Consider the following 19,911-nt stretch of genomic DNA (forward strand, 5'->3'; position numbering starts at 1 on the left):
GTATATATTGGCGAGACCCGACGCAGACTGGGAGACCGCTTTGCTGAACATCTACGCTCTGTCCGCCAGAGAAAGCAGGATCTCCCAGTGGCCACACATTTTAATTCCATATCCCATTCCCATTCTGACATGTCTATCCACGGCCTCCTCTACTGTAAAGATGAAGCCACACTCAGGTTGGAGGAACAACACCCTATATTCCATCTGGGTAGCCTCCAACCTGATGGCATGAACATCGACTTCTCTAACTTCCGCTAAGGCCCCACCTCCCCCTCGTACCCCATCTGTTACTTATTTTTATGCACACATTCTTTCGCTCATTCTCCTTTTTCTCCATCTGTCCCCCTGAATATACCTCTTGCCCATCCTCTGGGTCCCCCCCCCCCCTTGTCTTTCTTCCCGGAACTCCTGCCCCATGATCCTCTCGTATCCCCTTTTGCCTATCACCTGTCCAGCTCTTGGCTCTATCCCTCCCCCTCCTGTCTTCTCATATCATTTTGGATCTCCCCCTCCCCCTCCAACTTTCAAATCCCTTACTCACTCTTCCTTCAGTTAGTCCTGACGAAGGGTCTCGGCCTGAAACGTCGACTGCACCTCTTCCTACGGCCTGGCCTATTGCGTTCACCAGCAACTTTGATGTGTGTTGAGGGAATTTTGTGGCGGGTTGATGCAGAATTTGTGGTTTCGCAGCCGCTCTCCGGCTGACAATGAACAGCGTTCGTGTCCAAGTCCTCAGAATGGGCAAGAAATGAGCTTCCGGCAGCCGCGGTGGAGGCGGATACGATTAGGTCTATTTAGAGACTTTTGGAAAGGGACATGCAGCTTAGAAAAATATAGGGCCATGGGTAAGCCTAGTAATTTCTAAGGTAAGGAATTGTTCGGCACAACTTTGTGGGCCGAAGAGCCTGTATTATGCTTTAGGTTTTCTATCTTTCTATGTTTCTAAGATAGTTTGACCGTATAATGATTATTGGTGCTAGTCCGGAGAATTTGCCTATCTCAGAAACAACTGAAATCCTGGGAACCTCCTTCACAAAATTCTCCAGTGTTTACAGAGACTGGTGAGAACAAAATAAATTGTGGGAAATTATCTGGGTGAAAACGCCCTGTTTGGGCCAGAGAACTGCCAGACCCTATTAAGCTGACAGGAAAGCGACAGGAATTCAAATGACCGTGTTACAACAGTGGTGTGCAGAAGAGCATCTCTTAATGCACAATATGTTGAACCTTGAAGCGGATGGGCTACAAAAGCAGAAGATCACGAACATACACTGAGTGGCCTCCTTATTACGTACAGTGATGTATGTGCTAGGTGCTTGGCACCTGCGCAGTGCTGTGTGCCGTTCGCCTGGGACAGTGAGCAACGGTACATAGTCTGTTGCTGCCCCCACGCGGCAAAAAGCCCGTTCTGCAGCCCTCATGAATAGGTTGAAGAGATTTCTGTTGTCGCGGTCTGTATGGAAAAGTACAAGCATTGGACTTTTCAGGCCGAGACCATTCATCAGAGCTGAGAGGAAAGTTGGGGGAGGGGCGGCAGATGACAGAAATAAAAGTTGTGGGACGGGAAAAAGACCAGCTGGAAGGTGATATTTGAGGACAGATGGGTGGGAAGGGTCATGGACTGGAGAAGAAAGAATATCATAGGAGAGGTGAGTGGATAACAGGCGAAAGGGAAGCAGGGGATGGGTGAGGGGGTAATGATGGATAGGTGCGAAGAAGTAAAATGTCTGAATGCGGAAAAGAGGCGAGGGAGAATCGATGTGCAGACGATCAGGTTGGAGGGTAGAAAGATGGAATATAAGACGTCGCTCCTGCACCTTGAGGGTGGCCTCCACCTGACAGGAGAAGAGGCCGTGGACCGACACGTCGGAAGCGGAATGGGAATCGGAATTAAAAGTTTGGCCACAGTAAATTCCCTGTGCAGTTATGCGGTGAAAAGCTTGTTCGCAGAGATCAATGCATTGGACGGTGCATTGCGATAGAGAAATGTAAGTTCATAAATTCGCTTATAATTGCCACATCTATCGAGTTCTGGGCAAAGCTGCCAAACTCCAGGAAAAGGATCATTTCCCCTCGATTTATTTAAGCTCCCAAGTCTTTGTAATTTCGGACATCTACCAACAGGTGTAAGAAGACCTGCTTACTTCACCTCCCTTCTGCTGAACCTAATATTCTCCAGTAATGAGGGCCACATGTTTTACCTCTTGAAACATCATGAGTTCCGTATCGAGCTCTCTTCCGCATTCAGTCTCTCCCTTTCTCTCTCTGCCTGAGTCTCTCATTGGCAACCTGTCCAGCTCTTGGTTCCATCCCTCCCACTCCTGTCTTCTCCGATCATTTTGGATCTCCCACTCCCCCTCCCACTTTCAAATCTCTTACTAACTCTTCCTTCAGTTAGTCCTGACGAAGTGTCTCGGCCTGAAACGTCGACTGTGCCTCTTCCTAGAGATGCTGCCTGGCCTGCTGCTTCACCAGCAACTTTGCTGTGTGTTGCGTGTACACCGAAGTTCCTCTGTCCCCTGACACGCCTAACCATTCACGGTCTTTTTAGTACCACGTACACCGCGGCCCCTCTGTTCCTCAACATTCCCCACCATGTACAGTATCTTTGTCGAACACTTATGTCCCGTGTTTCCTCTGTTCCGAATCCGTACGGTATTCTTCGTACTCTGTGTTTCCAACAACAGACAAAAAAGACACGAGCGGGAAATTTATCTTGGGGAGTGAACATTATTGGCGCACTCAGTGGTTCTGGTTCTCCCGGACCGATGACGTGTGGGAAGGCAGGAAATGACGAGGAAGAATAGACTGGAAAGGCGAGTGTGCGAATTGTATTCACCCAACTGGATGCTTCAGAAGAGAAGGGAAATGAAAAGCTACGGTACAATAACATCGCCCCTTATTTCACTGATTGGACGCTGCGCCGCTCACAACTGAATGATAGGCCCACCTCCCACCATATGATTGACAGGAGTCGTGTTTCCTGTTTTTGCTGACAGCAACGACACTTCTGATAGTGAGAGTTTTTGTACAGCTGCCCAGTCACTCTGTTCCGCCGTGAATACTCCAGGCACAGAGATACGCGGCCGACGATTTAGCCTCCAGTTTGTCGGACTTCAGGAGGAATTCGTTGGTCCTCGGTCTCTCCGCCGTAAAACCGCCGACCAATTTCTCCGGTTGCACTGAATTAGCTGCGGTCGAGTGAAACATGTACTCCGGTCGGTTTCCCGGGAATTGTCGGTACCAGTACAACCAGTCGATAGCACTGACACTGCCCTCTACTGTGCAATTCAGGGTCACCTTCTGGCCGGGAGTTCCGGAGAAACCCGGAGTCTGGTGGATCGTCTGGAAAAGGAGACGGGGGTGGAAAATGCGGTGATTGATCAGGGAGACCCAGGTCAATAGGGAAGGGCAGAAAGATGGTGCATTGAGGGAAGGAAGGAGAAGATCTGGGGTTGGGAAAGATGGAGAGGAGGACGGAATTAGAGGCGGCAGCAGAGGGAAGATAGTGTTCGGACGCGAGGTCCCGTAAATAAATTTTGAAATATTCCGAGACTACTGGAAGGTAAAACACGTGAAAGGAATCTGAAAGGAAGAGAGGAGCAAAGAAATAAAAATTAATATTGTTTGTCAACATCACTCACAGTGGAAGGCGAGGAGAAACCGCAGAAATAAAAGCATCTTCCTTGGAGGGTTTATTCTCTCAGTGATGAAAGTGTTGTGTGCGGCAGAGACGAGTCCATTCACTTGTTACTGATATCAGTGACGTCGGTGGACTTGCGGAAGTAGCGATCAGCCACGCCCCTTCCATGAACCTATCCGATCTCAGGGATGTGTTGTTATGCTCCACTAATTAAAGCAGCCAATTCTCTCTCTCTCTCTCTCTCTCTCTCTCTCTCTCTCTCTCTCTCTCTCTCTCTCTTCTCTCTCTCGCACACACAGACACACGCTCTGAATCGATCTATCTCTCTGCTCAACTTCGTCGCCCTCTGCACGCCCTATATCTCTTCCTTGCTGACTTTTAATGCTTCTTCGTCTTCGGATTATCGGAATACTAGAGATCCGCTGTGAGAAGAGGGGCCACAACACAGCAATTCTTTATTGAAAACACGAATCTCTCTGAATAATGACCGTACTCTAAACCACATGTGAAATTTTTGTCCATTTGCAACTCCCGTTGTTAGCCTGTTCTATGTCGCAGACCTCCTCTCTCAGAAAGCAGGAGACATACGGAGCACACCGGGAACATATTCACTCTCCAAGCTAAAGATTTGGAATCTGTATTCTAAACCCCCCAGATCGCAGCTAAACCACGTTTAATAACCCGGGTTCTACATGCAGCAGGTCCCTATATATCGGCTGGCACGCCACATACGCCAAATTTTCCAAATCTGTACGCGCCAGCAAATCGGGTAACACCCCGTATACGCCGACAACCCCAAATCCGTGCGCACCCGAAAATCCGCCTGACAAAACTATTTCTGTTCCTACCCCCAGATCCGCCAACACCCTCATATTCTGTCATCTTCAGTGATTGGTGAACATCAATATCTCTCTGTTCCCTCCAAGGACGGCATTTTCTGACGTTCGCGGTATGTGTCCTACAGCTGTTCTCCAGTCTCTCCCTGTTTCCTAACTATCCGGCTGTCCCCTACCCTAGGCTGTAGAATAAAGGAAAGATGGAGTGGGGGAGAGCAGTGACGATCATATTCACCCATCTGAATGTTAGAGAAGGGAAGGAAATTAGATATCACGGCATAATAGCTCCGCCCCTTATTCACACTGATTGGCCGCAACGGCGCAGCGCCTGACAGATAGACCCTCCTCCCACCCGATGATTGACAGGAGTCGTATTTCCTGTTTTGATGAAAGCACAGACCCTCCTGACGGCGAGGTTTTTGTTCGGCTGCCCCGTCAGTCTGAGCCGCCGTGATAACTCCAAGCGCAGAAATACACAGCCGACGAAATCGCCTCCAGTTTGTCGGACTTCAGGAAGAACTCGTTGCTCTGCGATCTGTCCGCCTTAAAACCGTCGACCAATCCCTCCGGTTCGACGGAATGAACTGCTATCGAGCGAAACATGTACTCCGGACTCTTTCCCGCATATTGTCGGTACCAGTACAATCAGTAATCAGCACTGGTACTACCGTCTACTGTACAATTCAGGGTCACCTTCTGGCCGGCAGTTCCGGAGAAAGCCGGTGTCTGGTGGATCGTCACCGAGGCCGCGTCTGGAAAAAAGAGACCAGCTTGGCTGAACGGGGAAAAGGGAAGCGGAGATGCGGATCAATGGGGAGGAGGATAAACAGGGTGCACTGAAGGAAGCGAAAACGATGACTGAAGAAGCGGACACTTCGAGAGAAGATCGGAATTTAATGGCGACGGCAGAGGGCAAAAAGTCTGCGGACGCGATGGCCAGTAAATTAAGAAGGAATTGGTCCGACACGATGGGAGGGGAAAGCAAGTGGAAGGAACGTGAAAGGTAGACAGAAGCAGAGAATGAAAAAAAAAATATTTGGGAACTTTCACTCACAGCGGAAGGCGAGGATGAATTGCAGAAACAGGAACATCTTCCTTGGAGGGTTTCCTCTCTCAGTGATGAAAGTGGTGCGGGCGGCGGAGACGAATTTATTCACTTCCATCCGGTTTGTTACGTAACCCAGTGACGTAGGAGGATTTGAGGACGTAGCCGTTGGCCACGGCCCTCCCATACTCCAACCCGATTCGAGGCTGTTGCTTCCGGTCTACTAGTATGGCCACACAGTACACTCTCTGTCACTGTCCCCGTCCCTCCCTCTCCCTGTTTTACTCACCTCTTCAGCTCACCATGAGTGATTTTTTAATGCTCCGTATACTTTGTAATTTCGGAAATCTACATCAAACTGTGAAAGAAGGAGGATTCAAAGCGAACAGCATCGATGCTCCAACACAATTCGGGAGTTCTGCCGCTTCTGCTCTAACGGTTTGACCAGACAACACTCTCCCTCTCGTCGTCCCACCTTATCGCTTTCTTCATCTCCCACCCCCGTGACACTCTCTCCCTCTCTCTCTCTCTCTCTCTCTCTCTCTCTCTCTCTCTCTCTCTCTCTCTCTCTCTCTCTCTCTCTCTCTCTCTCACTCTTTCACTCTTTCTCTGTCTGAAGATTATTACCTTTCTCTGGGTACGGCCCTCTCCACTCGGTTACCGATAAGCTGAAATAGTTTGTTTCCCTCCTCTGGTGTCGATCTCATTATCAGTACAAACCTCTGACTTCCTCTGTCCCTCTCTTTCGCCCCTCCATCACCCTCACCCCCGGAGCTCACTATGTGTGATGATTTTATTGCCACCAAGTCTTTGAATTTGAGGAAAACTACACAGCTGGTATAAGGAGACGGGCCACAATTCACCTCCCTTTCGTTGAAATCAAGGGACTCGCGTAAAGAGAGCCACACGCCCGATGAAAGGCATTGTGTTCTGCATGGAGTAGCCTTCCATATTCGATATCTCACTTTCTCTCTCTGCCTGAGCCTCTATCTCTGTCTCCTAGCCCTTGTTCCATCGCAGCCGAAGAAAAGAAATCATCTTTATAAAAGTTATGCTGCCTTTCACTCCCTTCGAAAAATCTAACATAAATTTTACTTTAGTGCATTTCCGCCCCCTAGTGGTAGCGGCCTGTGTGTCCACTTGTCGCCCTCCGATCAAGCTAAATGTTGCATCGCAGCCGAAGAGAAAATTCACCTTTGAATTTTACTGCAGAGGAGAGGACGTATCAATGCAATGACTAAACACAAAAGGGGCGTGGGCCGGCTGCCCACATTGTTGGTCTGATCTTGCAGTTTAGGGACATCAATTCGGAAGGAGGATTGAATTTCCTACCCTCTATCAGGTCTAAACCATGGCCAATGTCGCACGACGTAACTCCGCCAAGAACACCAGCCCTCTCCATGGTTCTATGAGGTTTTGATTTACTTGAGATCAACGGCAAAATAACTAGCATGCAATGTGTCCTCATGCCAACATCCGCCCCAGAGAGACACCAGACGCTTTGGCATCAAGTGTAGAACATTGCCAGAATTCAGGAGAAGCACTTTGCGTTGTCTGCTTAGACTGCGGCTATGCTACTGCCCCGTTGACGGCTGCGTCACTTCCTGCGCGTCACACCCTGGGCACCATTACGAATCAAAGCCGAAAGAAGAGCGAAGTTGGAAGTGCAGTTGATGTTGAAAGACAGTCCCAGGATTTGGCGAGGAGAAGATAGCGGCGCGACGCAGCGCGCGCGGCCGCTCCGATATAACATCCGTATTTGTTAAGAGGGAAACAGTGCACAATCCTGATTAGACGGAGACAGAAGTGAGCAGCACGGAGGAACATCTGGAGAAACTTATGAAATGCCGCTGCTACTGTGCGATCAAGAATCTCCGGCGGGGGGCGGGGGAGGGAGGGGGAAGGGCCAAATCCTCGGCTTGAATTAACGGCTTCTCAGACAGAGGACGGAGGAGATGATTTAGTCCCTCGGAGTCTCGAGTGGATGGCCGTTCCGTTATCAGAGCAGATTTTCGCCGGCTGTCAATCAGTGAGCGTGAAGTGCCTGCAGTCAGAGGCCGCTGTGTAGCGGCCAGTCAGAGAAACGCGCCCGGCGGGAATACTCATTTCGTGTTTACTTTACATATAAATACAATGCAAAACAGACCTTTTCAGCCCAACGAGCTACACTGCTCAGAAAACCACTAACCTCACCCCAGAGCAGAACATGGCAATGTAAAATGACCAATTCAGCTGCTAACCTGCGCGTGCTCGGACTGTGGGAGGAAGCCGGATCACCCGGAGCAAACACGCGCCCTTCACGGCGAGAACGTGCAAACTCCGGACAGATGACGACTGGATCAGTTTGCTGAGTTTAGACGGGATGTGGGCAGGAATCGAGCATGATATGGTGGTTCACGATACGGGCGGTAGGGGGCGCTGCGGCCAGCAAAATAAGGAATTGCTGTCAATCAAAGCCAGTCTCCGCTGTGGGGCCGTCACTCAGAAGAGGATGGGAGCGAAAATATATACCGAAGACATCCGTGACTATTTTGGAGCGGTTGTGGCAATTCCTTACACTTTCTGCCCCATCACAGTTGAATCAGGTAATGGATGTCACTGCGAATAGGGTATAATAAGAGATCCTTTAACTCCTCACTTCACCCAGTCATCCTTTCATGGGCAGAGGCCGCCGACAGCTGATCATCAGATCACCCTGTCCTGGAGCAGAAGTTCAATTTGTACCCGAGAGAAGCTTAACTTTAAAAATGCTTCCTCTCCCTGGGATGAGTACTTTGGAGAATCTGTTGGCGTTTCCGTACCTCTGCGTTTGACGGGGTGGAAGTGCGAGCCCCCATGCCCAACCCTGCTCCATTTCTCGACCTTTCAAAGAATCTCATTTCACGTCCCATGTGCTTCTCGTTACATTAGCGGTCGCACTCAAGAGTGACGATCCACCCGTGCTGAAGATCGGTAAGAAGTTTGCTCGTAAGGAAGGATGGAGACAGAAGATCAGTGCGCGGATTATCTTTTCCTATTTGAATGCTTTAGTGGAGGACATGGAAAGTTGTACCACCGCCCCTTCCTTCACTAATTTGCCGCTACGGCGCGTATGACAAATCATAGACCCACCCACACTATGATTGACAGGAGTCGTGTTTCCTGTTTTGTTGACAGCAGCGAGTACGCTGACAGTGAAGTTTTTGTTCGGCTGCCCCGTCAGTCTGAGCCGCCGTGAACAACACTCCAGGCGCAGAAATACACGGCCGCCAAATTCGCCTCCAGTTTGTCGGACTTCAGGAAGATCTTGTTGCTCTGCGGTCTCTCCGCCGTAAAACCGCCGACCGGGTCCTTTGGCAGCACGGCTTTAACTATCGCCGAGTAAAACATGTTCTCCGGACCCTTTCCCGGGAATTGTCGATACCAGTACAACACGTTACCAGCACTGCCAATACCCTCTACTGTGCAATTCAGAGTCACCTTCTGGCCGGCAGTTCCGGAGAAAGCCGGCGTCTGGTCGATCGTCACCGAGGTCGCGTCTGGAAAAAAAGAGACGAGCTTGGCTGAACGGGGAAAAGGGGAGCGGAGACGCGGATCAATGGGGATGGGGATAAGCAAGGTACATTGAAGGATGCAAAAAAGATGACTGAAGATGGGGACATTTTGAGAGGAGATCGGAATTTAATGGCGGCGGCAGTGGGCAGATAGTCTGCGGCCGTATGTGTTCGTAAATAAGTACGGAATGAGTCCGAGACGACGGGAGGGCAAAGCAAGTGGAAGGAACGTGAAAGGAAGACACAAGCAGAGAATGAAAAAAAAATATTTGGGAACTTTCACTCACAGCGGAAGGCGAGGATGAATTGCAGAAACAGAAACATCTTCCTTGGAGGGTTTACTCTCTCAGTGATGAAAGTGGTCCGGGCGGCAGAGACGAATTCATTCACTTCATCCCCGTTTGTTACGTATCCCTGTGACGGAGGTGGATTTGCGGAAGTAGCTATTGCCCACGCCCCTTTCATGAACCTGCCCCGATTCGAGAGATAGGCCTCCCTCCGGCGCAGCTGAGAAAGTGTCCACAATGATGAGCGACAGGCCGAATGGGCGGGAGGTAGGTTTAGGGAGACTGCAGATAGCTTGAAGTCTCAATCTAGTTGGCCTTACTGGGAAGTTACGATCAACACGGTCATGTAACGAAGAACCGGCTGTGAACTTCCTTGCGCGGAAGAATTTCTCTTATTTGAATGCTTAGGAAAGAAACGAAAGAGCAACGCCTGCGCCACGTACTCTGACGAATAGCAACATATCGCATTCTGAGTGAAAGCCTCTTCCTGCATGACAGTCGGCTCAACGGTTATCTTGCTAACAACGGGCTTCTGTTGTGCGTGAAAGAATTCCATTCCTGACGACCCCGAGATCCCAAACAACCGAGCGTGGAACCCAGGTTCTCCTGTTCCTTAACACCTCACGCCATTCACTGTGTGTGTCCTACCCTTGCACACTGAGGTCCCCCGGTCCCTTGACACTCCCCACAGTCGACTGTGAGTCCTATCCTTATATACTGAGGGCCCGTTGCGCCATGGTTGCCCACCGTTCACGGTGCATGCCGCGCCCCTCTACACCGAACGCCCACTGTTCTTGATCATTTCACACCGTTCACAGTGCGCGTCCTACCGTTGTAAACCCAGGTCCCTCTGCTTCTCAACACACCAAGTGTCCGAGCATTTTGAGTATCGACCAATGGATGTAGTGGATTAATACGGATTAAGTACTGAGAATGGCGATTTCAGATGGATGTAGTTTCTGTATCGTCTGAGCATCGGAGTGAAGCTTTCAGGGAACAAGAAAAAACAGAAATGGTGCAAAAATATCTGTGTAGAACCGCTTCCGCCATTTTAATGCCGAACAAGAGAAATGCATTACAAGCGCAGCTGCAATATCGTCGCCCTGTTATTTCTCTCCGTTGCAGCATCGCAGCGCCATCTGTCGGACGGGCTCGCACCTACGGTTCGATTGACATCAAGACGGTGAGGTTTTTGTTCAGCTCCTCCGTCTGACCCCGTCGCTGTGATCACGCCAGACACAGAAGTACACGGCTGACGAATTCGCCTCCAAGGCGACACAGCTCAGCCTGAAGATGTAGCTGCTCGGTCTCTCTGCGGTAAAGCCGTACACCGACCCTCTTTACCCGCAAATGTAGAGCAGAACAAGTTTTCGAGTCCCTGTCCCGGGTGTTGTCTGTACCAGAACATTCTATCAGCCGTGTTACTGCTCCCCTCGACAGTACAGTTCAGCGTCACAGCCCGGCCGGTGGGACTGGAGAAAGCTGGGATCTGGTGGATCGTCACCGGGGTCACATCTGAAGAAGAGAGTGGGAGTGAAAAGAGGTGAGCATGCGGACGGCGACAACGACGGGGTAGAGAAGGGGGAGGATTGAAGCCGGGGTATTTTCGGGCGGCGGTCGGTATGGAGAGGTTCCGACGAAAAAAGATCAGAGAGAGGATGGAAATGGGCGAAGAAAAGCTCAGAAGGAGACAGAAAAGGCACAGGACGAGAGGAAGCGAGGATTACCCTAGGGAAAAGAGAGGAAAAAGTATAAGCAATTTTTTCCCTCACAGTAGAAGGAGACGATCAGTTGCAGAAACAGGAACATCTTCTCTGGAGGATAATGCCCTCCCAAGTGAAACTGTTGTGTCCAGGAGCAATGAATCCCCTCACTTCAGTCCCGCTTGTCACGTAACTCAGTGACCTAAATGGTCATTGGTGATACGGATGGCCGCGCCCTCTGCTTCTTTTGGCCAATCAGAATCGAGGCTTGCGGAGTTATACTTTACCGAATCATGATTTTCCCTTCTTGGCTTCCCATATCCGTCTCCCATCGATAGACAAGTGTTGATTGACTCGCCGCATTCTCTTCTTCCTTATCTCTCTTTCTTGCGCTCTCTCTCTCTCTCTCTCTCTCTTTCTCTCTCCCTTCCTATGCTGGTCATGGTGGATTTCAATATGGAAGGAAATGTTGAAATCGAACCTTACACGGACAGCAGAAGTAGGCAGGTTATTGTTCCTGTCAGGTGCTTGGCGTTGGGCCAAGAAGGAATCGATGAACTGGCCAACGGAGATCCCCTATTCCGGTGTTATCAATTGGAAAAGTGCTCTGAGTGATGATTAGTACAGAGAGAGCAGAGTGCAGGCTCGAAGCTGTTGGCCCGGGGCTCTCACTCTTTATCTTTCTCTCATTCTCTCTCTCTCTCTCTCCCTCTCTGTCCCCCTGACTATTGTTCATACTAATGCTCACACCTCTCATAACTTCCTTTTCGGTGTATCACTTTATTTATTTATCTTGATATGTATCTTTATGTATCTGAGCATTTATGTCTGAATTAACAGATGTCAATTCGCAAATTATGATCGATGATTTACTTTATTTGTCCCATCTACATGGAATGTCAACGACCATCAGGATTCTGTCTGTACAGATAGATCGATAGACAGTGAGATAGGTAGATAGATAGATAGATAGATTGATAGACAGATTGGCAGTTAGATAGATAGATGTACAGGTACATAGATAGATAAATAATCCAAAATGACTGAATATAAACGTTTAATCATAGAACTCCATTCTCGTTCTTGTTCTGTTCGCCCGTGACACATCCCAGTTCTATAAAAGCTCTGATAGATGAAGTCGTGGTTGTCAACTGTTTCCCACGTCGGACAGTCCACCTGTGACTCAACCTTCACTTTGGTCCTATGTGATTATCAACGGATCAGAGATTTTTAAAGAAAGCTGAAACACGCGAAGGCGTGCAGTGCAAGGAAAGGTGTATAAAAGGCACAGTCCTGTGTCTCGGAGCTGAGCAATACCGGACCAGAGTACAGTAAAATGGATCCTGGGCCAGAACAAAATGAGCTGTGAAACGCAATCTGCTACTGCCCCCTAGTGGTGTGAATCAGTTTACGAAGCTCCCAGCGACAGGGCAGAAGGTTTATGTCACACCAGATTCGGCTTGTCTAGCTCTGTGCGCTGATACCAGTGCAGAAGAAGACAACGAAATGGGAGGGCGAGGCGCCTTTCACTTCCAGTTTCAACAGTGTGCTGCTCGTTCTCGTGGCCGTGTAGGACTCGTTTGTGTACTTCGTGACGATGCCTTGCCCAGTGGAGAAGATAAGAGCTTCTGTTGCCCGGCCGTGTCTCTGTCTGTACAAAACATATCGTTACCGTCAGTATTGAGCAGCGTGGATGTGACGCTGACTGACTCGCCAACTCCAGTTGACAAGGAGGGTGGCACCTGTTCCACGTACGCGGCCAGAACGCCTGCAAGGTGAAAAATCTATTAGACTACTACTTTCTCTCAATAATAAACAAGGTATTCTGCAAAGTCAGACAGAAGGAACACGTGCCCCTAAAAATTACCGGCCATCCTTACGAAGACCCAACGAGATATCATCCTTTGGACCAATGAACAGCACGTGAAAAATGCCATAGCAAAGAAACACGCCGTGCGCCAAGTTAAACAATCTTAGAGCAGAATGAAAAATTACACCGGGATATCTTTATCTTTATATCGCGATAGAATTTAAGAGTCGCGATGTAATGACGCAGCTCTATAAAACTCTGGTTAGGCCACACTTGGAGTATTGTGTCCAGTTCTGGTCACCTCACTGTAGGAAGGATGTGGAAGCATTGGAAAGGGTACCGAGGAGATTTACCAGGATGCTGCCTGGTTTAGAAAGTATGCATTATGATCAGAGATTAAGGGAGCTAGGGCTTAACTCTTTGGAGAGAAGGAGGATGAGAGGAGACATGATAGAGGTGTACAAGATAATAAGAGGAATAGATAGAGTGGATAGCCAGCGCCTCTTCCCCAGGGCACCACTGCTCAATACAAGAGGACATGGCTTTAAGGTGAGGGGGGGGGGGAAGTTCAAGGGGGATATTAGAGGAAGGTTTTTAACTCAGAGAGTGGTTGGTACGTGGAATGCACTGCCTGAGTCAGTGGTGGAGACAGATACACTAGTGAAGTTTAAGAGACTACTAGACAGGTATATGGAGGGATTTAAGTTGGGGACTTATATGGGACGCAGGGTTTGAGGGTCGGCACAACATTGCGGGCCGAAGGGCCTGTACTGTGCTGTTCTATTCTATGTTCTATGTTCTATATCTGTCAACTTACCCGAATTTGATCAGCGCTTAGAATCCGGAAGTGAACCCCCTTTACAGTACCTCCGATAAACATACAAATAGACACTTCCAAGTTTAATCCCGCCCGCCGGAGAGGATGTATCATTTCAATGACAAAACACAGAGGGGCCTGGGACGGCCGTCCACATTGCTGGTCTGATGTTGCAGTTGAGAGACATGAGTAGTAAAGGAGGATCCGAATTTCGGAACCTTCATCAAGCTAAACCTCGGCAAATGTTGCGATACGTAACTCCGCCAAGAACACCAGCCCTCTCCATGAATCTATGATGTTTTGACTGACTTGGGATCAACAGCATTCAATGTGTCCCACATGCCAACATCCGCCCCAGGCAGACACCAGCCGCTTTGCTATCAAGTGTAGCAGAATGCCAGCATTGAGGAGAAGCACTTTGCCTTGTCTGTTTGGACTGCGTCTATGCTACTGTCCGGTGAACGGCTGCGTCACTTCCTGCGCGTCATACCCGAGCATCATTTCAGATCACATGCGGAAAAAGAGCGAATTTGGAAGTGCAGTTGGTGTTAAACGACAGTTTCATTAATTGTTGAGCAAACAGACGTAGGAAAGAAACTTGTTTCGATTGGGTGATTAATCAGGGGTTCAGGAACTACCACCAGTAAAAACATAATTATGAGTTTCCAGTGTGTATTATTTCCTGCTATCTCTCTCTCTCTCTCTCAATCTCTCTCTCTCTCTTTTTCTGTCTCCCCCTCGCTATCTATCTATCTATCTATTTATCTATCTATCTATCCATCCATCTGTGTATGTCTGTATGCATCTATGAATCGAGCGAACTCTCTATCAATCTGTTATCTGGCTGTAATTCTACTTTCCATTTATCGGTTGAAATCTCACTGGTATCTGTTCTGGGAAAGGTACGCCCTTTACCACAGGGATGGGCTACGCCTGAACGCGAGGGTGAACAAATTCTCTTCCTGGCAGTTTTGCTGAAGGTATTCAGGAGGGTTTAAACTAATTATTAATCTACCAATAAGTCACTTATACAAACACAATATAGATTTGTTATTATCGCCTGAAGCTAAAATGAACATTGCTTTGAACACCATCGCTGCAAATTATTTAAGCACTTAAGTTATAAATTTTTCTGTGGCTCAAAGGGGACTTGCCAAATTCCTTTAGCCTCGTAAGAAATTCGAGGCGGTCACTGTTTTTCTTTTCTGGGAAGTGTTTCTGAATTACTTCAGGCATCCTTGCCTTTTTCGCTGATCTGATTTCCTGATATTACGTACTGGGTTAGGTGGATGGGAAGAATCAAAAGGCAATTGCAGTGTGATGCAGCCGCGACCCGGACAGTGAAATTCAATGTGCAGCGACCCCTACTGGTGGGAAATAGCGGGTTCTGAGCCTTCAGCGATTGTGCAGAACAGTTTTTGTCAGAGGCGGCTCGGCTTCTCAACCCCTGTGCGCTACTGCAGGCGCAGAAATAGACGGCCGAGTGAGAGTGCGAGGCGTTCTTTAGTTCCAGTTGAAAGAAAGTACTGCTGGATCTTGTTGCCGCGTAGGATTTCGACGTGTAACTGTTGACTATACCTTTCCCAGCAGAATAAAAAAGAGCTTCGATTGCCCCGTCCGGTCGCTGTCTGTACCAATACATACTATTATAGTCCGAATTTAGCAGCGTACATTGGACGGTGCTTGACTCTCCCAATCCAACTGACAGGGAAGGGGGCGACTGCTCCACGTACGCGGCCAGAATCCCTGCAAGGGAGAAATTCCATTAGAGCCTAATTTCTCTCAGCAAATGGTAGCCCGTTCTCTGAACCTGAGTTACCTTCCCCAGAACAATTGTTATCCTGACTTACGCGGGATCAATGCCAGGATCAGCGGAATACAATATGTTCCTCGCATCATCATTGACAGGGTAGAATCTGGCGGGCTTTGGGATGGAGTGCCGTTCAGGACCAGCTTTCAGAAGTAATGTACTGTGTGGCTCGATATAATTGCTGGTTCCGATTGGCCCTATGACGTCTGTCACTTCCTGTGTAACTGCTGGGCGGTACGTTTTCCTTCTGTCGTCATTCGAAAGCCGGAAGAGAGTGGAGGTCGCAGTTTCTGCAGTGTCGCTTTCGTGAGGAATCGTCACTACAGGACTACACACACACACACACACGCGCACACACACACACACACACACTCACACACACACACACACACACACACACACGTGCGCGCGCACAAACACCGAGACATACACAGTTACACACACACAAACACATAGATACATAGCAGGAATTTCGTGGTGGGTGAATGAAACAGCTGTCGTTATACATCAGCTATGGGAAAACCGCTTGCCGTTCCTATTTAGAACAGAAACAAGCAATAATGTTCAGTATATTGCACACCCAGGGTGGGATCTATTGCTTCTTGGAATGGAATACGGCGAAAAAGCAGGAGGAGCGGCGAACTTGCTATGTATCTATCTATCTTTCTGTCTATCTCTCTATCTATCTGTCTCTCTGTCTAATTGTCTATCTATGTATCTATCTATCTGTCTATCCACTTATCTCACTGAATTATCCGCAATGCATTTCTGTGTGTCTACTGTCTCACTGACTCTGGACCCGCAGGCTGAAAGAGCGTGAAAGTCAGAGGGAATTTCGTGGCGAGTCGTTGCATAATTTGTGGTCATACGGCAACCAAAGAACGTCGTTTGTCTCCTAGTAGGAAAAGAAGCGAAAGATCAACAGCAGCTCAGTGTGCGCCATGCCTCGGGTCGGGAAATCTCTCCTCCAGACGGAATACTGCGAAAGATGAGAAGGAGCAGCGAAGGTCTGCAGAGGTGATGATAAAGACAACACAGCATACACTCAGTGGCCTCATTATTAGCTGCAGCTACGTACTGACAACACTGATATTCCGCTCTCTCCGTTGACAACCTGCTCTAACATCCATGGGGCAGTCAATCACTGTGCCGTTTTCAAACTTACAAACCAATCTATCCACGTTTACATTCAACCTACTCAGACGACGTGGCTACTTTATTGGACAGTTTAACACCAATCATTAATGAAAGTGTCTCTTCAGTCAATCTTGTTGCAGCAAATCAATGTATCAGAGCATGCAGAAATGGTCTAACGGTTCCTTAGAATAAGGAAGAAATGTAATCCAATTTACTTTGGCTGGAGAATGATTAGTGATGATAACCGGGAGAGGCTGCGTATCTCAGAAACGACTGAATTCCTGGATTATTCACGCACAACATTCTTTAGTGTTTACCGAGAATGGAGCGAAAAACTGTTGCGGTAATTATGCGGGTGAAAACGCCCTGCTACTGCCCGAGTTTAGAGGAGAATGGCCAGACTCTTTCACGCTGAGAGGGAGGCCTCAGTAGTTCAAGTGACCACGTGTTACAACAGCGGTGTGCGGAAGAGCATCTCTGAATACACAATATGTTGGACCTTGGAGCGGATGGGCTGCAATGCAGAAAACCACAAACATATAGAGAGTGGCCATTTTATCAGGTGCAGGAGGTCACCAAATGGATGCTCTCCCCATTAATTACATATGTACACAAGACATGGATGTATGTGCGGGATGTTAGCGTTTGTACAGATGCATCCGTCGAGCAAACTTTTACAGATGCACCGGTATAACATTTGCACGTTGCTGCGTGCCGTTCCAGTAGGACAATGTGCAGCGATACACAGAGTACTGCTGCCCCCACGTGGCCAAAGTCCCGTTCTGCACCTCTTGGTGGTAAGCAGTATGTTTTTCTGTGGTCAGAGACTTGCGTTCTAGCGCTGTGGATGGCGTGCGGAAAAGTGTAAGCATTGGACGTTTTAGACCGAGAAGCTTCATCAGGACTGAGAGGGAAAGGTAGGCTGGATGGCGGGTGCGATTCTTGAATTAAAAATTGCCGCATTGGTAAAAGGCCGGCTAGAAGGTTATAGATGAAGACAGGTGGAAGGGAAAGGACAAGGACTGGAGTGGGAAGAATATGATAGGAGAGGAGACGAAAACAGGGGAAGGGGAAGTAGGTGAGGGCCAAAGGGGGAACTAATAGTCAGGCGAGAAGAACTAAAATGAAACAGTAAGACACACCATCAGGTTGAACGGTGCCCAGATGAAATGTAAGAGGTTGTTTCTCTACCTTGAGGGTGGCGTCCTCTTCACACGAGGGGTCGTCATGGACCGACACGTCGGAAGGTGAAGGGGAATCGGGATTACAATGCTTGGCCACAGTGAATTCCCTGTGCAGTTATGCGGTGAAAAGCTGGTTCGCAGAGATCAATTCATAACATTTTGAATTGAGATAGAGAAAAGTAATTTCATAAATTCGATTACTTTTGCTGCGTCTATGGAGTTACAGTGAAAAGTTGTTCTTGCACACAGATCAAATCATTGGCATAGAATAAGGTTCATCAGTAATGTTTAAAAACGCCGGAGAAAACCGCCATACAGGTGAACAAGGCTGCAGACAGGTAGATTGTGAAGTCGAGAATCCACATTTTTGTACCATCCTCGAGCATAAGAGACGGGTAACAAAGGCAGCGAGCTGCTGGAGTCGTGACTGGAGCTCTTTATTGTCATCGGCTGCTTTATTGAGGTAACGAGGTGTATGGACAGAGGGCGTATTTGAGCGATGTGCTGAGCTGTGCCTAGCGCCTTCTCGGGTTTCCTGCCGACAATTGCAGAGCAGATGCAACAACAGGCCTTTAGTCATCAAACCCCTGTGCTTGTCTATCCGATATATAAGATAGCAGGAGCAGGCGGGGAAACCAGGCCGAGTGCAGCCCGTTGCTGACAGAAAGGGGCATCCGAACTCGGTCAGGTGCTGCCACCTACTGGTAGAACATGGCCACTGAACGTCCCTGCTCCAGGCTGTAGTGGGAGACTAGTTATCTCAATGCGGGATGTAACCGCCATCGTGTTCTCTTCCCTGTTGAGGAAAGTGATGTTATGCACGGTGGTTCGGGCTCCCAAATCACCTCAAAACTGAACTATGTCAAACCCTATGACCTCACTTCCACGATCTCTACAAATCATTTTCTCAGTGTTGCTTTTTGTACTTACTTAATTCGTCTTCTGCTTCTTTGCTCTGTTTGAAATTGCTCACTTTGTCTTCCTTTACAAACCGATTTTCCGTCTTCCCGTTTAGTTGTTAATCAATCATGTACTGGAATTAAAATGGGTGACCAGTGTGAGATCCGAATTCTTTCAGCGCCCTCTAGTGTTGCGATTACTCCCATTCCGACATTAATAAATGTTACCTGATAGACGAAGCAGGTGGGTGTGGAATGTCAAGGGCTGGAGAAGAAAGAATCTGATGGGGCCAATGTGGAGGACGGGGCCCAGTGGGACACCCCCAATTCTCACACATAATTCTCCTCACCCTACCTTCGCCGATACCCACAAATCCGCACGCACCCCCAGATCCGGCACCCAACCCACCCCACGAATCCTGTGAAGTCTGTCACCTTTAGTGATCGTCAAAGTGTACATTAATAACCCGCTGTTCCTCCAAAGTACGCCGTGTTATACCTTTCACGATGTCTGTCTCACCGGTATTACCCTATCTCTCTCTATCTTTTATCATTATCCGGCTGTCCCCTAGTACTCCGAACCTCCTCTGTCATTCGATTCTCGGCACCATTCCCAGGGTTTGTCCGACAAGTACATATTCGACCCTCTGTCCATCAATACTCCCTGTAATTCACGCTGAGTGTCCTACTGGTGTACTCCGAGATCGCTCAGTCCCTCGACAATCCCCACCATTGAATGTGTGGGTCCTACCCCCGTGGAACGAGGTCGCTCTGTCCTTCGACGCTCCGAACCATTGTTGACGTGTGTCCTGTACCCGTACACAGAGCTGCCTCTGTCCCTCGCCACTCCCTACCATTCACGGTGCGTGTCCCACCCTCGTACACCGAGGTTCCCCTATCGCTCGACACTCAGCGCCGATCAGGAAGTGGATCCTCACCTTGTACTCTGAGATCCCTCGATCGTCCCCTTAGGTCCCACCCTTATGAAGCCAAGTCCCTTTCTTTCTCCACCGTCCGAGAGTCCCTGCATTCTGAATTTCCACGGACGGACAAAGGACATATATTGCGGGAGATTGATCTTGGAGGCCATTATCATTGGCGCCCTCAAATCTTGAGATCCTCCCGGACCGATGGTGTGTGGGAAGATTGTACACAACAAGGGTAGATAAAGTGCGGCGATATCTTCACCATTAAGAAGGGAGGAAAT

The 19,911-nt window shown here is 48.7% G+C and overlaps 1 gene segment (V, D, J or C); it reads right to left on the reverse strand.

The window, feature by feature from the left end:
- Positions 1-8,722: 8,722 nt before the first annotated feature.
- Positions 8,723-9,413, reverse strand: LOC140208120 (T cell receptor beta variable 30-like). The segment is given in 2 exon segments: positions 8,723-9,042; positions 9,345-9,413. Coding segments are annotated over 2 exon segments (357 nt in total).
- Between the last annotated feature and the right edge of the window lie 10,498 nt (positions 9,414-19,911).

Source organism: Mobula birostris, chromosome 13 (genome assembly GCF_030028105.1).
Source record: "Mobula birostris isolate sMobBir1 chromosome 13, sMobBir1.hap1, whole genome shotgun sequence".
Classification (NCBI taxonomy): domain Eukaryota; kingdom Metazoa; phylum Chordata; class Chondrichthyes; order Myliobatiformes; family Myliobatidae; genus Mobula; species Mobula birostris.